Here is a 26,069-nt window from a genome sequence, read left to right as displayed (position 1 = left end):
CTGGCCCTCCGCCTTCGCCGCCCCCGGCGTTGCTCCCCTCCCCCACCTCTGCCCTTCCTCTTTTGGCTTTTTCATCCCCCCCTTCTTCCTCTCACCTTTTTGCTTCGTTTTCTAGCCCCCCCCTTTTTTTTTTCTGAAAAGAAAGAAAAAACCCTTTTGTGCACTTGAAAATGCCGAGCGGAACGCTGGCTCCTGCGAGAGCCGCTTTAAGGGAATGGGTTGATGTGCAGGATGGGCTGGGGGAGACCGCGGTGCTCGGGTCTGGGGAGTCGAACACCTTGAGGTCCCGGTTTCCTGAGTCGCTCCCGCGTGGCGTCAGTGCGGAGGCACTGAGGGCGACTGGAGCTAGGGGCTCTCTTTTCCTTAAAGTCCAAAGAGACGACCGCAGTGGGAGGCGGTGCGGGCCGCTCGGCCCGCAAGTGGGAATGTATTATCATTTGCTAAATATATTATGACATAGCCCGCGCCTCGGCGAACAGCTCCCTTGACCTTGTGCGGCTCCTCCTCCTTCGCTCTCCGTCCCCCTCTGGAATTTCCCCGGGAGATTGCCGAGGTACTACACCGGGAAGCTCAGACCCTCGCTCCTTCCTTTATTTTTGTGGAGGTGATTTCTATGCCGGCGACTGTTCAGATGTGTTTAATTCATTTTCCTTTTTAAATGCATTTTCCTCTCACTCCAGAAAAGCCGGACGGACTCCAATGTGAGAATGGCTATGACTTTGGAAGAAGCTCCGTGGCTGGGCTGGATCCTGGTGAAAGCGCTGCTGAGGTTTGCCTTCATGGTCGTCAACAACCTGGTTGCAATTCCATCCTACATCTGCTATGTGATTGTACTTCAGCCCCTGCGAATGCTGGACAGTAAACGGTTCTGGTATCTTGAAGGCATCATGTATAAATGGCTTTTAGGAATGGTGGCTTCCTGGGGATGGTATGCTGGATATACAGGTAAGAGCCAGAACACTGTTGTTAACTGCAAATGAAAAAAATTCTAATGTTAGGCTTAAGCTGGGAGCCATGATTAAATATATACATTACACTTTGAGTTGAAGGTGCTTTTGTGCTTTGACTATTGAAAACATAAACAGAAAACAATTTTGTTGGGTTTCCCTTCAGACTCTCAATTTAGAAGCATGATGTTTTTGGATGTATGATTGCATAATTATATGTTGATAAATTCCTTAAATAAGGTTTTTGGTATGATTGACATTCATTTATTAAAACTGGCCTAGGGAAGCTTTTGTAGAGGAGTAGGAGTGCACTCTATAGAGGACTTGAGGGCTTATAAAGTAAAGTGGTAAAGCCTGTCAACATTGGGAATTTAGAATAAAGACTGAACCCAATTTAAGCAAGATGGGTAAATAAGATTTTTCATTTAATGTATCTTATATTTTAACGTTTTAGGCCAAACAAAAAATGGCTTTCTTTGCTGTTATGAATGTATCTTTTGTTTATTAGAAGCTACACTTTGTCTCATAAATCTGGGGTATTAAATATAAAAATAAGTTTTCCAGATTAAGCTAATTTATCTTCTGACTGTCTTTATGTAGATTTCTATTTGTTTTTAAATTGCATTTGGGAAAGAAGGAGTTAGCACTATCTGAGGTGGACCTTTACAGAACAAAATGAGAAGTAATGTTTATTTTCTGTATAAACCTTATGTGTCTTGAGAACTTATGCCTCTGCTGTGAAAGCTCTGTATCATTCATTATGTTTACTCGATTTTTTTCCCCCAAGAATTAAGATAATGAAAAAGGCATTGAGATTTCTGGCACTTGTCAGATGTGGAGGGTTTTATCATAGAAATTTCTAACTTGGTAGACAGGCTCTGTAGATAGAGATCATGCTGCAGATGCTGTGGTCAATGCAGTCTGTAGCTCATAGCTTGAAAGACTGAGAAGGATATCCCAGGGTCGAGCTACACATCAGATCTCCATTTGAAATTCTCTTGTCTCCCTCTTTCCTGCCCAGTCTGCATCTGTAGATTTTACTTATACACCGGGGAAAAGAACTGAAAGTATGCAGCTTTTATGGGATCTAACATTCTTGCTGTCTGAGTGCTCTCAGTTGCCACATATGAAGCCCCTTCTCCTTCCAGAAAAGCCATTCATTATTCTGCAAGAGCTGAAGCTACTAGGATAATGTATACATTGCTTTCTTGTCATGTGTCTTGTTGAGATTCCAGTGCTCTTTGGATACAGTAGATGAGCTTCTAGTCCTTTTGAGGACCTGATGGTAGCAACAGCAGTGGCAGAGAAAGATGAAGTTCAAGTCTCTGGTGGTGAATTCTTACCTGAATTGCACTGCTATCTTAGAATTGCTTTGCTTGGTATAGTTTGAGCATTCCCAGAGATACTGTGTGGTACTAGTGAGTTTATTCTTCATACAGTATAGAGAAGTTTGCTCATTTTACATGAGCTCATAGTATTTTTAGGAACAAGTTCTAGAAGTTTATTCTCCGTAAACACAATGAAATAGCTGAAATGTTTGAGCATGTTCTTGTGGTATATTTTATTTATGGATAAGGGTTAGCATGGTGGGAAGGTGGAAAAATTTACTTTGGCACTGACCTTGAGATTACAGTGATGCTGCCTGAAATTAAGGTTAGTTATTTCATAGCCATAGCATGGCTGCAGAATTTTTTAAAGCATATTTTCTTGGGGGTGTCTCTTCCTTGCTGACTGTAGAACTGTGTAGAGTTTTCTTAGCCACCTGCTTTGAAAGTGGTCTTGGCATGATCTGCTTATTTTAGTCTCTTGGAAGCATCTGCTCTTCTTCAGGCTACGCAACTTGATCAGTTCGTCTTACTTAAATATAGAATAGTTTAATGTGTGTATGTTAAATCGTTTTCTGTAGGTAGAATACTTGACGTTTAAGGATCTGGTTGTAGTCTGATCATAACAGAATACAGTCAGGAGGTCAAACATGTAGGAATGAATTTTGTTGAAAGGAATACAAAATTAGGTTTAAAGAAGCAAGCCTAGAGGGGTTAATGGATAGGTGTACCATAAAAGAATCTCAGGGGTTCTAGTAGCCTTTCTTTGGATTATGTGTTTCATCTCATCCCTTTTTATCAAGAGGAGGAGGGGCTTATACATGTTTTTTCTTTTCCCATATCTAAGTTTCACAGATGGAAAATTGAATGCTGCTAAAGGAATCCTGCTCAACAGATTTAATATGTTCTTGTTTTAGAATAAAAATTGCCAAAATTGCTGAAAAATGACTTATGAGGAAAGCTTAAATATCAATTAGAAAGCTGAAAATGGAATATTGGAATAGAATTTTTTTTTTTTCAAATTGTGACATTCAGCGTAAGATGATTCCAGTACTCAGCTCTGTTGCTGAGGAATTAGGTTGATTCTCTAGCCCATCCTGTCCCATGTGGTAGCTACTGGCTTCATGTGACTCTTTAAATGAATTAAAATGGAATAAAATTTAAAATTTAGTTCCTCAGTCACACCAGCCACCTTTCAAATACTCAATATTAGATGGCTAGTGGCCACTGTATAAGATAGCACAAAGCTAGACCATGTCCATCATCACAGAAAGTTCTTTTAGTTAGATAAAGCTAATAAATTGTAGGTATGGCTTTCTTCCTTTTCTCAGGAATATTGCATTTGATTGTTCTTATTTTATAATAAGAATATCTTTCTCTAGTTCTCAACAGAACTTTTTGGGTAGACAGGAAGTTTTTTTAAAGAATTATTTTATTTAGCTTTATTTATCTATTTATTCTATTTTGACCAGAAAGGGACAGAAGAGAAAGAGAATGTGAGAAGGCAAACCACCAGGTTTGGGACTCGAACCACAGTCGGCCATGTGGGAGTCCAGCACCCTTAACCACTACTCCATCTGCTGGCCCCTAGAAGATTTTAAGTTATAAAATTGTCTCATAATTTGAGGCAAACATCACAAAAACAAAGTCCTTTAAACTTCTTGAGTGAGGAATGGTGATACTGGTAAGCCCAAGAACCCACATGAACATTCTTGTACTTAGTTTGCATTCTCAGAGCTTGAAGACTGCCTGTGGACATAGAGGGTGGAAAGGGCTTTTCCAGTTTTTCTGCGTGTTTCTAACTCTTCAACTTGTCAGGGAAACATTCCTTGAAAGAACTCTGGACAAGGGAGTTTGTTTATCCTTAGCTTGCTGCTGGTGAGTGATGATTGTTATCACATTTCTTTTAGTGAGAAGGGCTGGGCAAACACCTCATGTTGAGGAAGAGTTTTATGCTGGCTTTGTCTTAGTATTTTTTTTTTTTTTTTTTTTTTGTAATTTGCCAGAGATCACATGCATTTGCTGGAGAGAGACATAGAGAGAGAGGGTAAGTGAGAAAGCGCCTTCCATGAAGGATGGTTACACTACACTCCCTTCTTTCTCTTGGGATTTTAGACATGCATGCATGCATGCTCAAGCATGCGTATTTCTGAAGCCATCAGATCTGGGTCTTGAACCACATGATTAGCCATGTGGGATCTAGCCATCTTAATTACCACACCACCAGCTCCCCCAGCCTTAGAATTTCAAGGGCAGACCAAAAGAGATACCTAATTTTAATGATCCACTGCTGCCTCCTTTATTTGGAGCTGGTATAAATCAGTAACTTCCCAATTTAAGTGAAGATTGGCAGATTTCAGAGAGATTTTGTATGTGCAAAACAAAACCTATATACTTAAAAGAGTTTATTTGATTTTTGTTTACTTATTTTAGTAACGTCATTGTTATCCACACACATTTGAAGTCTCTATATGTGAAATAATTTAAAAATAGTAATTGTAGGGACCAGCAGTTGGTGTAACGTCTATGTCGCTGGACTCCCATGTAGTCGACCACGGTTTGAGTCCCGGACCTGGTGGCTTGAACTCACTGGGCACCTGTGTGTGCATGCCCAAGATCCTGAGAGGAGAATGGAGAAGGGATTGTGGCATGGCCATCCCCTTAGGGGGTGATTTCTCACGTTCTGTCTCTCCGTTTCTCTCTGTCTTTCTGGTGAGTGCATATGCCCTATAGCAAAAACCTCATACACACATATATAAATTATATGTGGAAACTCCCACTTATGGGCCACCAGTCTGGCTGGAAGGGAGCCTGGGTGCCAGGTACTTGCTGCCAAGCTGTTTTTGCTTAGCAAAAGCTGTTTTTCTTAGGTTGGGTATTTACTTGGGGAGGCTTGCAGGAAAGCTAATGGAGGTTAGGTTTAGCTTTCTCCTACTCTTCAGATGATAGCTGCCATGGCTTTATGTTTGTCTTTGGGGTTATTTGATTATTTGATAGTATCCTACTTTTACTGGTAGGATATAAAATCTTTGTGCAAAAATTAATTTTTAGGAATTATATATGACTTAAAATTCTAGAGAAGGTTTAAAAAGGTATCTACTAGAGCAATATTTTACAACCTTTAATCATAAAGCCAATTTAATGTGTTAATATAAACATATTTAAAATTTATTTAAAATTTTAATTGCCAGAGGGTATATGCACTTGCCAGAGAGAGAGAGAACAAGACCAGTCACACCACAATCCCTTCTCCAGTTTCTTCATTCCATCGAGGCTTAGGCATGCATGCACATTGCCCAGCGTGTTTTCCAAGCTGCCTGGGATGGGACTTGAACTATGATCAGCCATGTGGGATCCAGCTTCTGATGCACAGAACTTAACCACAGTGCTATGGGGCTTGAGCAGTGAAATATGATAGAATTAAGTAGAGGGCTAGGCAGTAGTGTAGAGGTAGTGCAAATGGACTCACATGCGGAGATCTCGAGTTCATGTCCTGGGACTTCCCTATGCATTCCAGGCACACACATGGGTGCCTGTGATCCAAGCTAGTTAAGACTGAAGGTGGATCATAGAAGGAGGAACCTATTGGAGGTACTTCTTTCTTTCTCTCTCAGAATAAATAAAAAAAAAAAAACCTTTTAAACAAAGAATAGAATTAACTAGAAGAAATCAGAAATGTGTGTATCTGTTCTGAGTGGTACTGTAGGTTGTATTTATTGTTATGACTGCAGTCAACATTTGGATGGCATTGTTCTAGTAGAAAGAGCACTGAAATCTAGGAGAACCTCTGGGAGTCTATGGTCTTGATCTAGCTTTAACATTTAGGTTTAACTTCAATATATCTACTCACTGGTGAAGAACTTTATCTGCTCGTGTCCGCTATTTTTTTTTCCTTAGTTTTTTTTCTGTAGGTGCATGTGCTCACTGGAGAGAGACAGAGAAAATGAGAGGGAAAGTGAGAAATTGTACCTCAGGGGATGGCCATGCTGCAATCCCTTCTCCTCCCTTCTCTTCTTGGGATTTTGGGCATATATATACCTGGAATATTTTTTAAATCACTGGGTCCGGGTTTGGAATGGCTCAGTCAGCTTTGTGAGATCTAGTCTCTTTAACCACCACACCACTGGCTGGCCAATTTACTGTATCTTTTTTATAACCCTAGAGGTTGATTTGTTATGTGATGCCCACAGGATGCTCAAGTGAATGTCTAGTTTTGAACATCCCCTTCTTTCTTTTCTGGTCCCAACTGAGGTTCCTTACCTGCCTACCTTCCTGAAAGGTCTGATATTGAGGTCGTTACAATCCACAAAAAATAAACCCTGAACTGGATTACTAGGCTATGATGCCTCCCACTTACCTTTTTATTTTTTTTAGTTCATTGATTTATTTCTTCCATGAATGAGTGAGATAGACAGCACTCCCAACACGGTCTTGATACTGTGATCTATTCCCAGCTTCAGCTAGCCCTGGATCACTGGCATACACATGTCTCACCTTTAGGAAGATCTCATGACACGAACCCCAAACCTTTCCATGTAGGTAAGCCTCAAAGTGCATTGTGTTTTGCTGCTGTGCCACTGTCTGGCCTCATAATCACTTTAAGGAGCTCACAGCAGACACGATGGGGAGACAGTGCACCTACAGTGAAAATATACAGACAGTTCATGGGATGAAAGAGAATGGCCTCCTGATCTAGCGTCAGCAGTAGGTGATGGCAGGGAGGGAATGGGGGACTTGAGGAAGGAGAGGCTTTAAATTCTTTTTAATTAGGGAAATATTCCTCTGTGTATGTCTTGTCTAACTCTGTTATCAGTGATTGTAGTAGATTAAAAGACTTGAAATTTATATCTTTGTGGTGATATTAGCTAGCATTTATTGAAATATAAGCCAAGTAGTGTTCTAAGTGCTTCCATCATTTAATACAACAGTTTTATCAGATCAGTACTATTTTTATCTCCTTTGCTTTGGTTATTGATGTTGAAATTGAAGCATCACAGTTACTTCCTCTTACACATTAAGCATTAATTAAGTCGATGTTGCTAGAGTTTATTTTTGTATTTAAAGAGCCAATATTGACCTTTCAATAATGTTCCTAGAGTGTTTCATAATTTTTGCTACCCATATTCCCTTTTACTGCTGAGGCATTGAAATGTCTTTCTGAAGCTTCAACTCTTTAAAATCTGAAAGCACTATCACTATCCCTAACATCTAAAGCCATGGAATCCTGTAAGAGGTTAAAAAATTATTGGTTTAATGGAGATATTTGTAGTATACTGGAATTCCATAAAATCCAACTTGCTTAAGTTTCTACCAAATTGGAGAACAACAGTTCCACCAGAATTTTAATTTTTGAGTACTTGAAAGTAGATTGTTATCAGAATAAGGAGTAAGTGCATGATGTGAGCTTCACAAGTGATTTAAGAAAAAGTTCACAGTACAGTGTTTTGATTTTTATATGGAAAATTTGCTATTAAAAGTAAATATGATTTAAACTCAGCAATTTGGTGGTACTGTAAACTTGATATCTGATCTTACTTTAAAGATGTTTATAGTTGAATATTTTATTTTATTTTTTTGAAATATGTGTATTCCTCATGCACACACACCCACAAGAACACTTGGGGCAGTATTTGTAGTGTTCATAATGATTAAAACCTCAGGTTCTTGAGTCATTCAGAGCTGAGCAAAACTATTCTGCTTTATTTATTTATTTTTTGATATTTATTGATATAGCTTTGCCTGTCCTTTTGTTTTCAAATTTTAAAAATGACTTTCATTTAAATGTGCCTCTAATATATAGCATGGAGTTAGGTTTGCTTTCGGAGTCAATGTGAAAATCTCTTTTCATGTGAGTTGAATTCATTTATAATTTATTCATATGTCAAATAAGTTTCATCTTGGCTCTGTCATTATATATTATTTTATGTTTTCTGAGTTTTTCTCCCTTTTTATGAGAGAGTGAGAAAGAGAGGGAAAGAAAGAGAGACACAGGTAGGTATTTTTTATTTTTTGAAGAGGTTTTTTGTTTTTTGCTACAGGGCGTGTGTGCTCACCAGACAGACAGAGAGAGACAGAGAGACAGAAAGGGAGACATCACCCACCCTAAGGGATGGCCACACCGCAATCCCTTCTCCTCCATTCTCCTCTTGGGATCTTGGGCACGCATGCACACACACCTGGTGTGAGTTTTAAGCCACCGGGTCTGGGACGCGAACCTCGGTCGACTATGTGGGAATTCAGCGACATAGCCATTACGCTAACTGCTGGTCCCAACAGGTAGGTATTTTGACAAGGCCTTGCCATGTCATCATTATCCTGCTCCAACCTCCCAATTAATAAGTCCACACTGTGTTAAAGTTGTCCCAGGAACTGAACCTGGGCATCCCATGTGGCTTCCAGCCTCCTAAGCAGTGGTGCTAACTGTGAACCACTGCAACTAGGCAAGTTTTCCTTTTTAAAATAAATATAAATTTTAAGTTTTTCACTGTGTAATCTGTTTTTGTTTTGGGGGGTTCTTTTTGCCCTTTTTATTATGATATTTAGGAATATTTGTATTTTTATACTTGTATTTTTATTAGTTACTTTATATAGTATTCTTAGTTCTCTATTGGTTGCATTGGTCTATGAACAAAGGTAAAACTCTTCTAAATTTCCCCCTTCTCTCCATCATCACCTAATTTTAGTCAATAGTATTTATTTGTACTGTTATGTATTACACTTCTACTACTTTATTTGTGAGCTTTAAGGCTATGCTTTGACTCTCAATTATTACATCAGAGTCGCCAATAAGCTTATTAAACATCCTTCTTCCTTTCTCCCTTCTCCCAGTTTATGCTGTTTGCATTTATACAGTGTTTTGACCTATATTTACTTCTGTTTTACCACCCTTAATCTCCATCTGTTTTTGTCCTGATTTTTTAGTTAAGCATATTTAATGCTCACTCAAATTCTTAAATGGAGAAGTTATCTTTTAGTAGTTTTTCAATAAGGACTCATGGGAACAATACGGAGCATTATTCTTACCACATTTTTAGAGCTTTCTTGTTGCTTTACACTTGAAGGATAGTTTAGCAAGTTATAAAATTTTTGGCTCACAATTTTTTCCTTGAGTGTCTTACAGGGGTTGTGCACATGTCTTTGGGCATTATAATAATTCCCCTTTACCTGTGAGAGATACATTCCAAAACCCCCAATGAGGACTGGAAACTGTGGGTAGTATCAAACTCTATGTGTACTGTGTATTTGGTATGATAACCTAGATGACTACCAAGTCACTCATGGGCAGGTAGCATATATTAGCACAAGTATTCTGGACAAAGAAATGATTCCTGTTACAGGTAGGACAGTATAAGAGTTCATCATGCCACTCAGAACAGTGAGTAATTTGAAACTTAGTAATGATTTATTTTTTAATAATTATTTATTTTTAGAATTTTTCATTTAATTTTTTGTTTTGTTTTATTTTGTTTTGTTTTTGCTATAGCACATGTGCACTCTCCAGAGACAGGCAGAGAGAGAGAGAAAGAGGGAAAGTAAGAAATCACCCCCCCCAAGGGGAGATGGCCATGCCACAATCCATTCTCCTCCATTCTCGTCTCAGAAATTTGGGCATCCACACACATGCACACCTGGTGTGTTTTTCAAGCCACCAGGTCTGGAACTTGAACCATGCAGTTGGCCATGTGGAACTAGCCACTTTAACTATCATACCACAGGCTGGCCCCATTTAATATTTTCTAATCATGGTTGACCACAGATAACTGAAACTATGGAAAGTGAAACCTTAGATAAAGAAGAACTACTATAAATGTTACTGTGCAAATGCATAACACCAGCATGAATTTTTTGCCATCTGATAATTTGATTTTTTTCCCTTTTTAGCCAAAGGAGTCTCTTTATCTTGATAACTAGTAAATTTACTAGTATATATTGGTGTTGACTGTCTAGTTCAATTTTTCCTGATACATGTGTACCCTATTAATGTGTACTATAGATTCACATCTATTTTATTTGTACTGTAGATTCAAATCTATTTTATTTCAGAAAAGTTACCTTAATTATATCTTTAAATATCTGTTTTGTTTCATTATTTTGGTGTCCCTTTTTTGAGGGAGATCTTAGTTACATGTATGTTGAATCTTTCTGTATGTGTCTTTTGTATGTATTATTTTTCTCTTTAACCTTTTAAACACTTTTTCATTTGTTTGTTTCTGTTTTTAGTGACTCGTCGTCTGTTTTCTGCAATGTGTCATCTTTGTTCTCCTTTCAGTTTTTTCTTCATGTCTGTGATTTTTTTTTTTTTGGTTTATTCTTTTATTGCTTTGTTGTACCCTGCCATTTCTGCTTCCTCTATTCCTGTTGTCTATACATTTTTCTCCTTCACTCTTGTATGTCTGCTTTGAGGTCTTGATTGTAGTGGTGGTGAATTCATTGGTTTTCTTAAATTCATGCAAGAATGTTCAGTTAGAATCTTTATCTTCTCCATTGTAGTATTTTTCTGGTAAGCATTCCTTGACAGTTGCATAGTATGCTGCTTATTGCCCATTTCTATAATTTTTCTTATAGTATCCTTCAGTCAGTGTCATGCCAATTTCCTTTTTATTCCTTGTGGTTAAATGAATTGTATTTTTCTAAGTCTGTTTGCAGTAGGTCTGGGTAGGGCCAGAGTAGATTTCTAGATTTCTGCAACAGAGACAGTCTTTTTCATATGTAGCACTGGGATGTGTTTTCCTGGGTTGCCACAAGTCCAAAGTAAACTGAGTCTAGGAGGAGTTTTGCCACCAGTTCTGGACTTCCCATTCCTAGAATTTCAGCTAGAAAGCCCTAGCATGCCAGCATAAATCCCTTTCCTTACGGAGGTGTATTATTACTGTTGCTTTCTGAGATCTGCTGCTGTTGTGCCCTTATCACATGCCACACTATCTCTATGTCTGCTCCACCCAACGTAGATTATGTCTACCGTGTTTGATCTCAGCCCTGCTCTCAGGCATTTTAGAGTTTTATATTTTTACTTTTACCCTGGCTTGCTGAAAAAGGAATTTTGTGTGCTTTTTTCTCCTGTCACTATGCATATTTTCTAGGAATAATCATGTCCATAGCACTATCATGTTCATGCCAGAAAGTACAACACAAGGTTTTTGTTCAACTACATAATTATAATTCAGATAGCTGTATTGCCATTCATCTGTGCTCTAGTTGATTGTTTTAAAATGGAGACCAATTTTCCCATCTGATTAGTTTTTTTGAGATCCTTCCAAAAGCAGGATGTAGCCTCCAAAATATATTTTTTCTCTTTCAGTAGTTCCAAACTATTTCAGTTTTTAAACTATTTACTAATATAGTTAAGACATCCACCCTATTTCATTTGGCCACAGTAAGAGTATGTCATTGCAGTGAGTGGAAGAACTGAATCATCTTTGCTGCTTCAGTAGGGAGTATGAATGAAATGTGACATTAATACTACTCTATAGGCTCTGATCTATGGGCGACCTTGAAAACATCAAGGATCACCAGTGCCCTCCAAACACTGATAAATATTGTTATAAACTAGTTTCCTATGTTTACCAGTTCGTAAACTAGTGGCCATATTCCATAGCTGATGTATTTTATTTGGCCTTAGCACTATTTAAACTTTTTAAAAAGTAGTTGCCAAAATTTCAAAATTAGGGAGATTTCACAAACATGAGAACAAATCTCCATTTCCAGTGACCTTGGAGGAAGTAGAAATCTGACAGGGCTGAGCCCTCATTGCTACCTGCCACAGTTCACTGGAGCTCCAGGATGGCTGCACCCCGCCATGAGATCTGTGTTTGCTCCTTCACCCACTGTCCTACTTCCTCACTGGCTTCCATTAGGCCTGCTTTGCTCATTTTTATCACCTGCTTGGACCACAGAGACTTGAGGGTGTTCATCTGAAAAAAAAAAAAAATCCAAGTTAGAGTTATTAGCCTTTTTCTGTTAGGCATGTAATGGTTTTGCTTCTGTACACCTTAGTAGCACCTGAAACTAATGAACTCTATCATTGAAAACTAGATGTTTGTTAGTGATCTCAATAGCTGATTTCATGAAGCAGAGGCATTCATGGGAAGTGAACACTGTTAGCAAGAGCTGTGGTCACAAGGTTTTTTAAGTTTCATGCACCATATTACTAACCTGGTTAAATGTTTCCTGCTGTTCGTACACTTACTCGTCGGTAGAAAGTCTCATTTCTTCTTATGAATATAATCGTGTTAAATTGAGACTATTAAAAGTTAGTTATTTCTCTTTGCTATTTCATTTTTTAAAATAGAAGAAGTCAAATAATCCTAGTGGATTTCTGTTTATTTTTAAAGTATAGTACAGATAACTGCTAAATATTATTTTGAAGAGAAGTTACAAGGTTACACTTTTTCTAAAGGGTTAATAATAAATCTGATCAAATTTTGCTTGCAAAACAATTTGTAATGCATTAAACCTGAAGAAGCCATGTGACTCATGTATATAATACATACTTTACATATGCTGTTAATTAGAAGTTTGCATTATCTGATAGTTTAAAGGAAAATGCATTTGTAAATTTAAATATATAAAGATGTTTTTGGGTCAACAATGGTAGCACACACTGGTAGATGCTGCTACTTGGTTTAATGAAGTAACAGGGGAGGCCCAAGTTTTATTCCCAGCCTTTTGAAAGCTATGTACAGTGATGCACACTGATAGTCCCAGCTACTTAGTAGGCTGAGGCAAAAAAGTTGCTAGCCTGCAGCCAGTATGGGCAACACTGGAAGAGCTCGACGTGGTGATATGTCTCGCCCCAGTGACTCAGGAAGCTAAGGCAGGGTCTCAACATAGGAACACCTTTTTTTTTTTTTTTTTTTTAAATGATAGGGACCAGCAGTTGGCATAATGGCTATGTCGCTGGACTCCCATATTGTCGACTGTGGTTCAAATCTGGACCCAGTGGTTTAAACTCACACCAGGCGTGTGTGCGTTCATGCCCAAGATCCCGAGAGGAGAATGGAGGAGAAGGCATTGTGGCGTGGCCATTCCCCCTGGGGGGTGATTTATTGCTTTCTGTGTCTCTGTCTGTCTCTTTCTTTCTGGCGAGCACAAGCGCCCTATAGCAAAAACTTCTCCAAAAAAAAGATGTTTCTGAATTATCAAAGCACAAACTCTGTTTAGTATAGCTTTACTGTTAAGCATGTATGTATATGTACACTTTTAAATTGGGATATACAGTTAACATAAAATTTAGCATTTAAATATGTATAAATCAATGTTTTTTCATATATTCACGATTGTGTGTTTATTGATTTATCTATTTTGGACACTTCATGTAAATGGAATTATACAATATGTGATCTTTTATATCTGGCTTTTTTCACTTTCTGTAATGTTTCAATGTTCATCTGCATTTTGCCATGTGTCAGTACTTCATTCTTTTGTATGCTGAGTAATATTTCAGTCTATGAATAGACAGTATTTTGTTTAGACACTCATCAGTTGATAAACATTTGTGTTGTTTGGACTTTTGTGGTTGTTATGAATAATGTTGCTGTGAAGCTTCATGTACAAGTTTTTGTGTAAACATATGTTTTCAGTTATATTGGAACTAGGAGTCAAATTGCTAGATTTTATGGTAATTCTGTGGTTAACTTTTAAGAAACTGCCGAAATGTTTTCCATAGCAGCTGCAGTATTGTGCATTCCCACCACCTAGCTATGTAGGAGAGTTCTGATTTTTCTACAACCTCACTAATTGATGCTGGGACAACTGGCTATCCACATGTAATACCTGTTACTCACTAATACTTGTTATGTTCTCTCTCTTTTTTTTTTTTTCAATTGTAGTGGATATGAAATGACATATCATTGTAGTTTACATTTATATTTCTTTTTTTTTAAGATTTATTTTATTTAGTTTTATTTATTCATTCATTTATTTTAATTTGACCAGAGAGAGAGAGACAAAGAAAGAGAGAGAGAAAGTGAGAAAGCAAGCTACCAGGTCCAGGACTTGAACCGTGGTCAGCCATGTGGGAGTGTCCAGCACCTTAACCACTATGCCACCTGCTGGTCCCTAGATTTATATTTCTTCAATAACTAATATCTTTTCATGTGTTTATTGGCCATTTGTTTATCTTTGTTGAAATGTCTATCCACATTCTTTACTCATTTTTTAAGAGAATTATTTATTTAATTTTATTTATTTATTTACTTAAATTTGACCAGAGCAGGGGAAGGAGAGAGAGAGAGAAAGTGAGAAAGCAGGCTGAGAGAGAGATCAGGGGGGAGAGAGAGAGAGAGAGAGAAAGTGAGAAAGCAAGTTGCCAGGTCTGGAACTAGAACCGCAGTTGACTATGTGGGATTCCAGCACCCTTCACCACTCCACCTGCTGGCCCCCCCCTCCTTTTTTTCCCTTTGTTTGGAGAGGTTTTTGCTATAGGGCGCTTGTGCTTGCCAGAAAGACAGAGAGAGACAGAGAGACAGAAAGCAAGAAATCACCCCCCAGGAGGCATGGCCACACCACAATCCCTTCTCCTCCATTCTCCTCTCGGGATCTTGGGCACACACACACACACACACACACCCTGCATAAGTTTAAGCCTCCAGGTCCAGGACTCGAACCGCGGTTGACCACATGGGAGTCCAGCGACATAGCCATCACACCAACTGTTGGTCCCTTTTCCCCCATTTTTAAACAGGGTTATTTGTCCTTTTATCATTGAGTTGTGTTTCTAAATTCTGAATTCTAGACCCTATCTATTTTATCATTGGCTGCTTATGCTTTTAATGTCATTTCTAAGAACCATTGCTTAATCCAAGGTTGTAAAGATTTATACCTGTGTTTTCTTTAAGAGGTTAGCTTTTATATTTAGTTCTTTGATCCATTTTGAATTAATATGGTATAAAGTAAAAGTCGAAACTTCACTCCTTTACATGAGAATATCCATTTGTTTTGGCATAATTTGCTGAAAAGTCTGTTCTTTCCACATTGAATGATTTTGGCACCCTTGTTAAAAATCAATTGACCAGAGAGGTATAGATTTATTTCCATACTTCAATTCTGTTCCATTGAGCTATATGCTTCTCCTTATGTCAGTACCATACTACCTTGATTACTGTAGTTTTGTGGTAAATATTGAGTGCTAAGTATATTTTATTGTATTTTAATTCTTAAAAACTTACAATCCTTTTTGTTATTTATTATGACCTTAATAATGAGGCTAGTTCACACTCACATCCTAATTTAACACTGCCTTGGATTTAAAAGTGTTTACTGAATTAAACAGTTTCTCAGAATTAAAATACATAATTGGGTTAAAAGTTTCCTTAATAGCTCCATGTTGGAGAAATGTTTACTAATTATTTGTCTCATTAATTGTCTTAAAAATATGGTCATTAGGAGGTCACCCCATGGCATGGTGGTTAAAATGGCTAGACCCCACATGGCTGATGGTGTAGTTTGAATTCCAGACTTGGTGGTTTGAGAAACATGTCAGGCATTTGTGCGTGAATGCTCAGATCCCCAAAGGAGAGAGAGTAAGGGATTATAGCATGACCATTCACCACCAGAGGTACTTTTTCACTACACCCTGCATAAGTTTAAGCCTCCAGGTCCAGGACTCGAACCGCGGTTGACCACATGGGAGTCCAGCGACATAGCCATCACACCAACTGTTGGTCCCTTTTCCCCCATTTTTAAACAGGGTTATTTGTCCTTTTATCATTGAGTTGTGTTTCTAAATTCTGAATTCTAGACCCTATCTATTTTATCATTGGCTGCTTATGCTTTTAATGTCATTTCTAAGAACCATTGCTTAATCCAAGGTTGTAAAGATTTATACCTGTGTTTTCTTTAAGAGGTTAGCTTTTATATTTAGTTCTTTGATCCATTTTGAATTAATATGGTATAAAGTAAAAGTCGAAACTTCACTCCTTTACATGAGAATATCCATTTGTTTTGGCATAATTTGCTGAAAAGTCTGTTCTTTCCACATTGAATGATTTTGGCACCCTTGTTAAAAATCAATTGACCAGAGAGGTATAGATTTATTTCCATACTTCAATTCTGTTCCATTGAGCTATATGCTTCTCCTTATGTCAGTACCATACTACCTTGATTACTGTAGTTTTGTGGTAAATATTGAGTGCTAAGTATATTTTATTGTATTTTAATTCTTAAAAACTTACAATCCTTTTTGTTATTTATTATGACCTTAATAATGAGGCTAGTTCACACTCACATCCTAATTTAACACTGCCTTGGATTTAAAAGTGTTTACTGAATTAAACAGTTTCTCAGAATTAAAATACATAATTGGGTTAAAAGTTTCCTTAATAGCTCCATGTTGGAGAAATGTTTACTAATTATTTGTCTCATTAATTGTCTTAAAAATATGGTCATTAGGAGGTCACCCCATGGCATGGTGGTTAAAATGGCTAGACCCCACATGGCTGATGGTGTAGTTTGAATTCCAGACTTGGTGGTTTGAGAAACATGTCAGGCATTTGTGCGTGAATGCTCAGATCCCCAAAGGAGAGAGAGTAAGGGATTATAGCATGACCATTCACCACCAGAGGTACTTTTTCACTCTTTCTCTGGTGAGCACATACACACTCTGGCTAAAGTTTGCAAAAGAAAAGAAAGAAAAAAGGAATGGTAATATTTTTTGTTTACTCTCTCCAAACAAAACAGGACATCAGTGGTAGAAGTATCTTGGGAGATTGCTTGATCATTCAAATGTTCATTGGCTGCTACTGTCAATAAGCAAAGTTACTATATGTTAACAGTGCTAGGTCATGCGATTTAGCTTCATGCCTGTGAAAAGGACTTTTGGCATGATTTTTATTCTGATGGATGGTTTGGGGATAGTTGAGTTTAGTATGAGCTATGTGTTCAAAATGTACCTGTGAAAAGTTTTAGAAAAACAGCGATCAGTACACACATTTTCCACTACTGTGATCATTCCATTTTTAAAGGTTAACTGTGGTCCTTACAGAGATGAAAGTCAATTGGAAGCTAAGTTTATTTTGTAAAATGAAGTGTAAATCATGTGGATAAGGAACAGGGTGTCATTTGGAATAATCATTGTAGGCTGTCTTATATAGTTGGGGTAGAATTGGTTTTTGTATATGAGAGACTGAAGTGGGTAGCTATTTTAAAGTTTAAGCAATCACTTTAAGCTGTTTTAAGCCTCAGATGCTTGTATACAGATGTATTTTCAACAAATAATAGATGTTGTGAAATAAATATGATACTAGAAATATTGTGATATATTGGGCAAAACAATGTCTTTTGAATTAGTATGAGTTTGGATCTTGTCACTCCCCACTTGCTAGGTATGTAACTCTGAGTAAGTTGTTTAATTTCTCTGAGCCTAAGTTTCACCATCTGTGAGAACAAAAGTTATGCTATTTATCTCTTATGAGGCTTGAATGTAGAATAAACAGCATGCTGTTGGCACTCTATAAATGATAACTTTCATTATTACTTTTATTATTATATTAATGCCAAGGAAATGTTAACTTTTTGGGAAAGTGTATGTTAAATGAATAAAAGCTAACTCATGGAATAGTCTTAGAAATATATTTGATGAGGCCAGCAGGTGTTGTAGTGGTGAAGGCACTGCACTTCCAAATGGCCACCTGTGGTTCGAGTCCTGGACCTAGTGGATTGCTTTCTCACTTGCTCTCTCTCTTTCTCTAGTGAGTGCATATGCCCCAGGGCAAACTAAAACATAATAATAATAAATAAAATTAAATAAATAATTCTTGGGGAAAAAAAAGAAATATAATTGAGTATATGCAAGCTTAGCTTAAAGCCCAATCGAGTTCTTGCTTTAATTGTTAAATAAAAATAAGGTAAGCCAGGGGGGCACCAGGTTGCATAGTGGTTAATGGACCAAACTTCCATGTGGCCAACTGCTGTTCAAGTCCTGAACCCAGTGGCTTGAAACTCACACTGGGCTTGTGTGTGTGTGCACCCAAAATTCCAAGAAGAGAATGGAGGAGAAGGGATTGTGGTGTGGCCAACTCCCTAGCGGAGTGATTTCTTGCTTTCTGTCTCTCTGGAGAGGGTACATGTCCTATGGCAAAAATCTCTGAAAAAAATAATAGGGTAAGGCATAGTCTAAATAGGAACTAATGAAATTGTTTATAAATTCTGAAATGCTTCAAAGCAATTGAATGATCTTCTAATTAATTCAGTCATCTATTTTTAATATTTTAAAAAATTATTATTATTATTTTAATTTGTTATAGGGTGTGTGTACTTCACCAGAGACAGAAAGAGAAAGAGAGGAAAAGAGAAAGCAAGCCTCCAAGTCTAGGACTCAAACTGCAGTCAGCCATATGGGAATCCAGCACCTTAACCAGCATTCCACTTACTGGCCCCAGTAATTTTTTTTTTTTTTAATTCATGATACAGTTCATGTGCAAGAGAGAGAGAGAGAAGCACCCTCCACAGGGCTTGGTCACACCATAATCTCCTTTCTCCAGTACTCCAGTTTCCCAGGATTATGGGCATACATGTACGTAGCTGGCATGTTTTCAGGCCAAGCAGGCCATGGACTTGAACTGTGATGGGCATGTGGCTTCCAGTTCCATTGTCTGGTACTCTACCAGCTATATCACAGAGGCTGGGCCCCAGTCACTTAGTCTACTACAAAACATTTATGTCGCTGCTCTGTGTCAGTCATTGTGCTGATGACTGGGAGTACGGTGTCAAACAAAACAGCATAGCTCCTGTTCTTGGGGGAGACAAATAACAGAAGTCATGTAGTAACCATGTAATCACAGCTTTGAAAAATGCTATGGAGAATAAGCATAGGACTGTGAGAGGATGTACAGAGGACTTAATCTGCAGGCTAGTGGTGTCAGGGAGGAATGGCCTTGGGAAAGTGACATTGAGACTGAGACCTGAAGAATAAGGAGGGATTGGCTAGATGAAGCTAGGAGGAGGGACAGTTTGTACAAAGGCAGGAAAGGGATTATCTCATTGGGAACAAAGAAAAGGCCGGGTTGGCTGTGGCTTGGTAAGGGTGGGAGGCGGTGCTAGTGAGGCCAAATCCTTTGAGGCCTTATAGTGCATACTAAGGATTTTGAAATTTATCTTAAGAGGAATCTATTGAAGCTTTTAAGTAAGGGTATGGTGCAATCAGACTTCTGCTAGTAATTCTATACTCACTGCTTTGTAGAAATGGATTTGTGTGGTTGGAATACCCTCTGAAAGAATTTTGTCTTATTCAGGCAAAGGTGATAGTTGATTGGGCCAGGGATATTGGCAGTGGAGATGGAAAGAAGTAAACCAGCTGGAGAGTTTTATAAGGGAAAATTGTCAGGATCTGCTAAGGGATGGCACAAAGAGGATGCAGTAGAGGACAGGTGGTAGGGATGAACCTGTGGTTTCTGGTATGAGCTGCTGGGTGGATGGGGAAGCCTAGAGAAGCAACAATAATAAGAGGAATGTTTTAAAAATTAGCATAGGATAGATGAGAAGCACCTAAGTGGAGCAATGAAAGAGACATGGATGTACAGTCTGGAACTCAGAAGGGAAATGAGCTAGAAAGATAAGTTGGGAAGTTTTCCATGGTATTGAAGCTGTGGCGATGGATGCCTCCTAGACTGCCAAAGGAGATTGTAAGTCCCGAGTGAGGAGAGGCCCAGGATCAACTCTAGAGGAAATGCCACCCTTTGGAGATGGCGAAGAGGAGAAGGTACAGGCTTCAGAGGAACAGCTGGAGAGATAGAAGGAATACGTGCCTTAAGAGTGTGGGGTCACAGAAACCAAGAGAAGTGAAAGGCAGGGGCCTGTGGGGTGCTGCTGAGTTTACGCTTTATACCATGAGCGCTGGTTTTATTGCATTTGGCAAGAGCAGCTGCGTTAAGGTGGTAGAAGTGGAAACTAGTTGAAGGGTGTTGGAGATGAATGATGAATGGGTGGAGATAAAATGGAAACAAGAATGTATGACTTCCCTGGTCATAGCTACAGAAGGGATATAGGGTCAAAGGAAGGTTTTGTTTGTTTGTTTGTTTGTTTGTTTTTAATTTATTTTCTGGGGACCAGATGGTGGTGCAGCAGTAAAGTATAAACTCTCTGAGAGGCAGTCCCACATGGGAGAGTTCCCGATTCAAGACCAGACACCTTCCTTATTACATCAGGCATATGCTTACCCATGGTCTGGAGCTGGCAGAAGGCTGGGGCTAGATCATGGCGTCAAAACCTCGTTGGGGAAGTTGTTTCTTTCTCTATTTCTGTCTCTGCCTCACTAATATGTATCACGTTGAGATAAGAAATGAGAGCATCCAGTGTGTGCTGAAGGTTTTGTTTGTTTGTTTGTTTGTTTGTTTTTAATTTATTTTCTGGGGACCAGATGGTGGTGCAGCAGTAAAGTATAAACTCTCTGAGAGGCAGTCCCACATGGGAGAGTTCCCGATTCAAGACCAGACACCTTCCTTATTACATCAGGCATATGCTTACCCATGGTCTGGAGCTGGCAGAAGGCTGGGGCTAGATCATGGCGTCAAAACCTCGTTGGGGAAGTTGTTTCTTTCTCTATTTCTGTCTCTGTCTTACTTATGGAAAAAAAATGACACTTAAGGTTTTTATTTTTAAGTTTTTTATGTTTAAGATGGAAAACTCTAGGTCTTAACCTACTTAGGGATGAACCTGATGGAACCAGAGTCACTCACACAGCTAGCATGTTTAGGAAATTACTCTTGGTGAGGAGTGAATGAGAGAAGGCCTATCAGCACTCCATGCACGGAACCTTCCATGTGAGCTCTGGTGTCAGAGACGGGCAGGGAGGTCCAGAGCCTTCTTGATCTGGTCCTGTGCCAGCCAGACTCCTTATCTAGGAAGGTTGCTCTCTTGCAGCTCCACTGCATGTTCTCATGCTTCTTCTCCCTAAAATCTCTTCCATTTCTTTCAATATACCTACCTGCCTACCCAACCTCATGACATTCTTCCCCATTATTCCGGCTTCAACTGTTCCTTCTTTTTGAAGCTCTCTGGCATCTACTCTGTAGTTGTGGTTCCTAACTACTGGGCTGAGATTTCCTGCAGTGCTTCAGAGTTGTCTCAGGGGGGCCAAGGAATCCATATGCATATTAAATATCATCTATGGATGCATAGATAACGTGTCTTGTAAATATGTGCTAATATTTTTCAACTATATGTAGCTGCTACGTTGATTAATAAAATAGCCTTTAAAAACATTGTAGACTTATGGTTGCTTTTTGTTATGGACATTTTCACACAGTGCTATAGGAACTATTATTTAGAGGTCTGCAAAGTGTTTTGACCTTAAAAAAATGTTGATACTCAGAAAGGTTAGGAATCGCTGTTCTACAACACATGAAATTCAGAATTCTGCTGTTCTTCACTGTTATTTTACTTTTGCTGTTTCTGTCTCTTTAACTAACTCTTAAATTGCCTAGGGCAGGAGTTGTAATTCTTTCTTCTTCCTTACACCTTGAGGCCCAGGTGGGAAGCTATAGCTTCTGGGCAAAGTCTAGCTTATTGCCTGTTTTTAAAGCCCCCTCCAGCCAAAAAGGCTCTACCAGGTTGTAAAGCTCTGTGATGCGGGGCCCACGTGGGAAGGACCTGGGTTCCTGATCTGAGGCAACACATATGTACTTGATGTGTACTGCATGCCTATCTATCCAAGCTGACTGGGGGGTGGATTGCAATGTGAGGGCCCTGGTGGGGGTGACTCCATTCTTCTCTCTCTCTCATGACATAAAGAAATACATTTTTTAAAACTGAAAAACAATTATTAAAAAAAAGTTTTACAAATAAACTTTTGTAATCAGTCTGATGATAAGAAAGCACTAATTTTGACTCTAATTAAGCAAAATGTTCTGTCTCCCCAGGAAGAATTCCATTCTTCTCATAAGTAAACTTGTGTTACAAAGAGTTTTATTCAACTATTATATTTTTAATTTTGCCAGCAAAAATCTTACAGAAGTTTGTTATAAAAAAAAAATGTGAAGCCAGACCATCCGTGGTGGTTAAGGTAGGTAAGGCAGCTAGATTCCACATGGTCTACAGTGCAATTCTAGTCCTGGACCTAGTGGTTTGAAAAACATACTGGGTGCATGTGTGATGTACTCAAAACCTGGAAAGGAGGAGAGAGAGAGGAGATGGGATTACCACATGCCCATGCCCATGCTCATGGGGGCGCTTTCTCTCTTTCTTTCTCTCTCTGTCCAGCCGCACATATATTCTGTGGCAAATTAAAAGAAAACAAAGCTAGACAAATGTGTTATGTAATGGGAACCAGCAGTTAGCGTAATAGCTATGTTGCTGGACTCCCACATAGTTGACTGTGGTTCGCGTCCCGGACCCGGTGGCTTAAAACTCACGCTGGGCGCGTGTGTGTACGTGCCCAAGATCCCGAGAGGACAATGGAGGAGAAAGGATTGTGGCATGACCATCCCCCCTGGGGGGTGATTTCTCGCTTTCTGTCTCTATGTCTCTCTCTGTCTGTCTGGCGTGCGCACACGCCCTATAGTGAAAACCTCTCCAAAAAAAAAAAATTGAAATGTATTATGTAAGTACCTACGTAATATCTTCAGTTTGGCTCTTGGCCTGGTTAGCCTAAATTTTCTCACGATCTAATCTCCAGTAGAGAGTATGCTGACTCTGCTTTAGAGTGGTAGTCTCCAATTATCATCAACATTCAGTGGCTATGGGACCATATCAACTAACTACTTATTCTGCAAGTTTTTAAATTTTCAGTCCTCTTCTTTATAGGCATTTATGATTTATACTCTAATGTGCTAGTTCTTTTACCTTTTGGGGTTTATAAGAACATTTTTTCAGAATCTGATGAAAGTTATGGGCACTCTCCAGAAAAGAACTCCTAAATTAGACTAATGTGACTGCCTTATGATAGAAGTGCTTAAAACAACATAAATTTATTCTTTCTGTTCTGGAGGCCAGAAGTTTAAAACAAGGTATTAGCAGGGCTGAGATTCTCCCAAAGGTTCTAGGGGAGATTCCTTGCTTCTTCCAGCTTCTGGGTATGTAGCTGCATCCTGCACTCTCTGCTCCAGGACCACATTGCTGCCTCTTCTCTGTGTATCTCTTGTAAGGGCACTTGCCATTGGATTTAAGGCCCATCTGGGTAATCTAGGATAAAAGCTCCTGCTCTCAAGGTCATTAACTTAATCACATGTTTTGCCATAAAAGGTAACATTTATTGGTTCCACTGATTTGATAGGAATATCTTGAGGGAAGAGGTGTGTAGATGTGTCAGTTTACCACAGAATCTTTGCATATGTTCATCATTTTTAAATTTAATTTTATTTATTATTATCATAATCTTGTTTATATTACACTGAATCACATATATCTTTACAGTGTATTACATTTATTTTTCCAGCAGGAATATAAAATGCTCATAATTTTACTGTGCCATAGAATCATAACTCTTTGAAGTTTATTTATGGACCCTAGGGTTGGACTCTGCTTAGTGAGCAGCTCAGTGAGAACGCATCTAGTGCATTCTGATTGTGTGATCTCTTTATTGTCTTTTATTTGTGTGTTACTATTCATTATCCTATTAAGACCAGTCTTAACTGTTTTCTCCTCGTGACCTTTGACTCTTCAGTTTATAGTTTGCTCTTTGAGTTATTTCTTTGATTCCTTTAGGAACTATGTATCCATTGATAAGACTTATTGTTAAAAAACAAGCCTTTCTCGGGACCAGCAGTTAGCATAATGGCTATGTCGCTGGATTCCCATGTAGTTGACTGTGATTCGAGTCCTGGACCCGGTGGCTTAAACTCATGCTGGGCACATGTGCGTACGTGCCTGCCCAAGATCCCAAGAGGAGAATGGAAAACAAGGGATTGCGGTGTGGCCATCCCCCAGGTGTGTGTGTGTGTGTGTGTGTGTGTGTGTGTGTGCGCGAGATTTCTTGCTTTCTGTCTCTCTGTCTCTGTCTTTCTGGTGAGCGCACACGCCCTATAACAAAAACCTCTCAAAAAAAAAAAAAAAAGACAAACCTTTCTCAACCTTTTTACTTCATCCTGCTACAGGGAGACTAGCTTTTTTGTTGCAAATCATAGATACTTGGTCATGCTTCCTGTCAGAAGAGAAACTTAGAATTGAGTACTAGTGTGTCTGGCTTTTTAGCAACTTATGTATGTGTAGCTTCTTATTTAATACTGAAAATCCCAAGAGGGAGGTAATATCAACTCTATTATATAAATGAACAAAAGAAGATGGGTGGAAGTTAAGTAACTTGCCCAGTGTGACTGACAGGGCTGCACGAGGCAGGATGAAGGTGTTCTACTCAAAAGCCCATGTTATTTTTATTATACTATGACCACACAGCACTCTTCCCTTTCAGTCTAATAGTTAGTCATTTCATTAGACAGGGACCCTCTATGTCTTAGTTTTAGGGGTCAACAGACCTGGATTTTAGTCCAATTTACCTTATATTATTACATTATACAAGTATCTTGTCTGATCCTTTGCTTTAGATAAGAGTAATAATTGGCTTATATGTCTTTTGAGGCTGTTGTAGAACTTGAGAGCCCTTCAAAAATAGGATAATTTTACTAATATGTAGTATGATTAATTTAGTTTTGCATTTGATTGTATTCTTAGTACTGTCTTCTTTCACTTTCCCAGATTTCAAAGTTTGGGAACGTGGCCAAGCCTCAAACCAGAGACTACATTAACCCAAGTATGAATTTCTTTGCTTAAGGCCTCTGGGGCATTTGGCTGGTGTGAATGCTTATATTCTGCTCTCTGCTCTGTGCTCTTTAATTTTATGGGGCATTCCCAACTCTGTCCAACTCAGCTCCACTTAGGATGTTTATGTTTGTGATAACTTTCTAATCATTTCCTTTTCCTTGGTCAGTTTCTTATTTTAAAGTTTATTTCTTCCATGACAAAGAGAGACAAAGACAGACAGGGCCTTAACAGATCCCCACTCCATGATCCATCCCCAGCTAGCCAGGATCATGGATACATGTGCATGCCCAGAGGGTATAAGGAGACATTTGACCACAAACGCAGGAACCTTCCACATCACTTCAGGGTTGCATTACTGCTGGGCCACTGTGGCTGGCCCTACGTCAGTGTTTTAACTTCTCTCATTACCCTCTTTGCCATGGTTGGTTGGTGGCTTGGGCTTGTGTGCTAAAGAATCATCCCCTTTTCTCTGCTGATAGTCTCTCTCTCTCTCTTCTTTTATTTTGAGAGCTTTTTGTTTGTTTGTTTTTATGTTTTTTGTTGTTGTTGTTGTTTTTTTGCTATAGGGCATGTGCACTCACCAGAGAAACAGAAAGAAAGAAATCACCCCACAGCCCCCACCAAGGGGCATGGCCACACCACAATTCCTTCTCCTCTATTCTCCTCTCAGGATTTTGGGCACACATACACATGTGCAGGGTGTGAGATTTAAGCTGTCAGGACTGGGACTCAAATCATGGTTGACTCCATGGGAGTACAGCGACCTAACCATTATGCCATTTGCTGGAACCTGTTGATAGTCTCTATAGCAAAGCTAATATCTCATCTTTCTTGCTTCACCTCAGTAATCCTATTTCCTTCTATCTTTTATCTCTTGGGATATAAAGATACTGAAGACATTTTCACCTATTAAAGAATGCCCACCCCCAAAAAACAAACAGCTTCTCCCCCTCATCTCTTCAGCTCTTTGTTCCTTCCTTCTGTCTCACATTTTGCCAGTTACTTTTATCTGCTGCCTTTCTATTGCTTATAAGATAATATTGAGAATTTTGGTGCTGACAGAAGCCTACTTCTTTTTTTGGGGGAAGGGGTTGCTCCTTCCCTTTAT

The 26,069-nt window shown here is 38.9% G+C and overlaps 1 protein-coding gene and 1 long non-coding RNA gene across 2 annotated transcripts in view; one reads left to right on the top strand and one right to left on the bottom strand.

Moving 5' to 3' along the window:
* The window catches only part of LPGAT1 (lysophosphatidylglycerol acyltransferase 1), a 115,591-nt gene that overhangs the window by 39,155 nt on the left and 50,367 nt on the right, over positions 1-26,069 (top strand). The window contains exon 2 of the mRNA XM_006163699.3: positions 681-945. Coding sequence (XP_006163761.1) covers positions 708-945 — 238 coding nt within the window. The 5' untranslated portion in view covers positions 681-707. The remainder of the gene's footprint in view (positions 1-680; positions 946-26,069) is intronic.
* Positions 896-26,069, bottom strand: part of LOC102479966 (uncharacterized) — a 135,971-nt gene continuing 110,797 nt past the window's right edge. Inside the window, exons 3-4 of the long non-coding RNA XR_336745.2 lie at positions 12,027-12,183; positions 896-970 (exon numbers count right to left, since the gene is read on the bottom strand). This is a non-coding gene — a long non-coding RNA (uncharacterized LOC102479966). The remainder of the gene's footprint in view (positions 971-12,026; positions 12,184-26,069) is intronic.

Source organism: Tupaia chinensis, unplaced genomic scaffold (assembly GCF_000334495.1).
Source record: "Tupaia chinensis unplaced genomic scaffold, TupChi_1.0 Scaffold142846_1, whole genome shotgun sequence".
In the NCBI taxonomy this organism is placed as follows: domain Eukaryota; kingdom Metazoa; phylum Chordata; class Mammalia; order Scandentia; family Tupaiidae; genus Tupaia; species Tupaia belangeri.
This window is presented reverse-complemented; position numbering and strand designations above follow the sequence as displayed.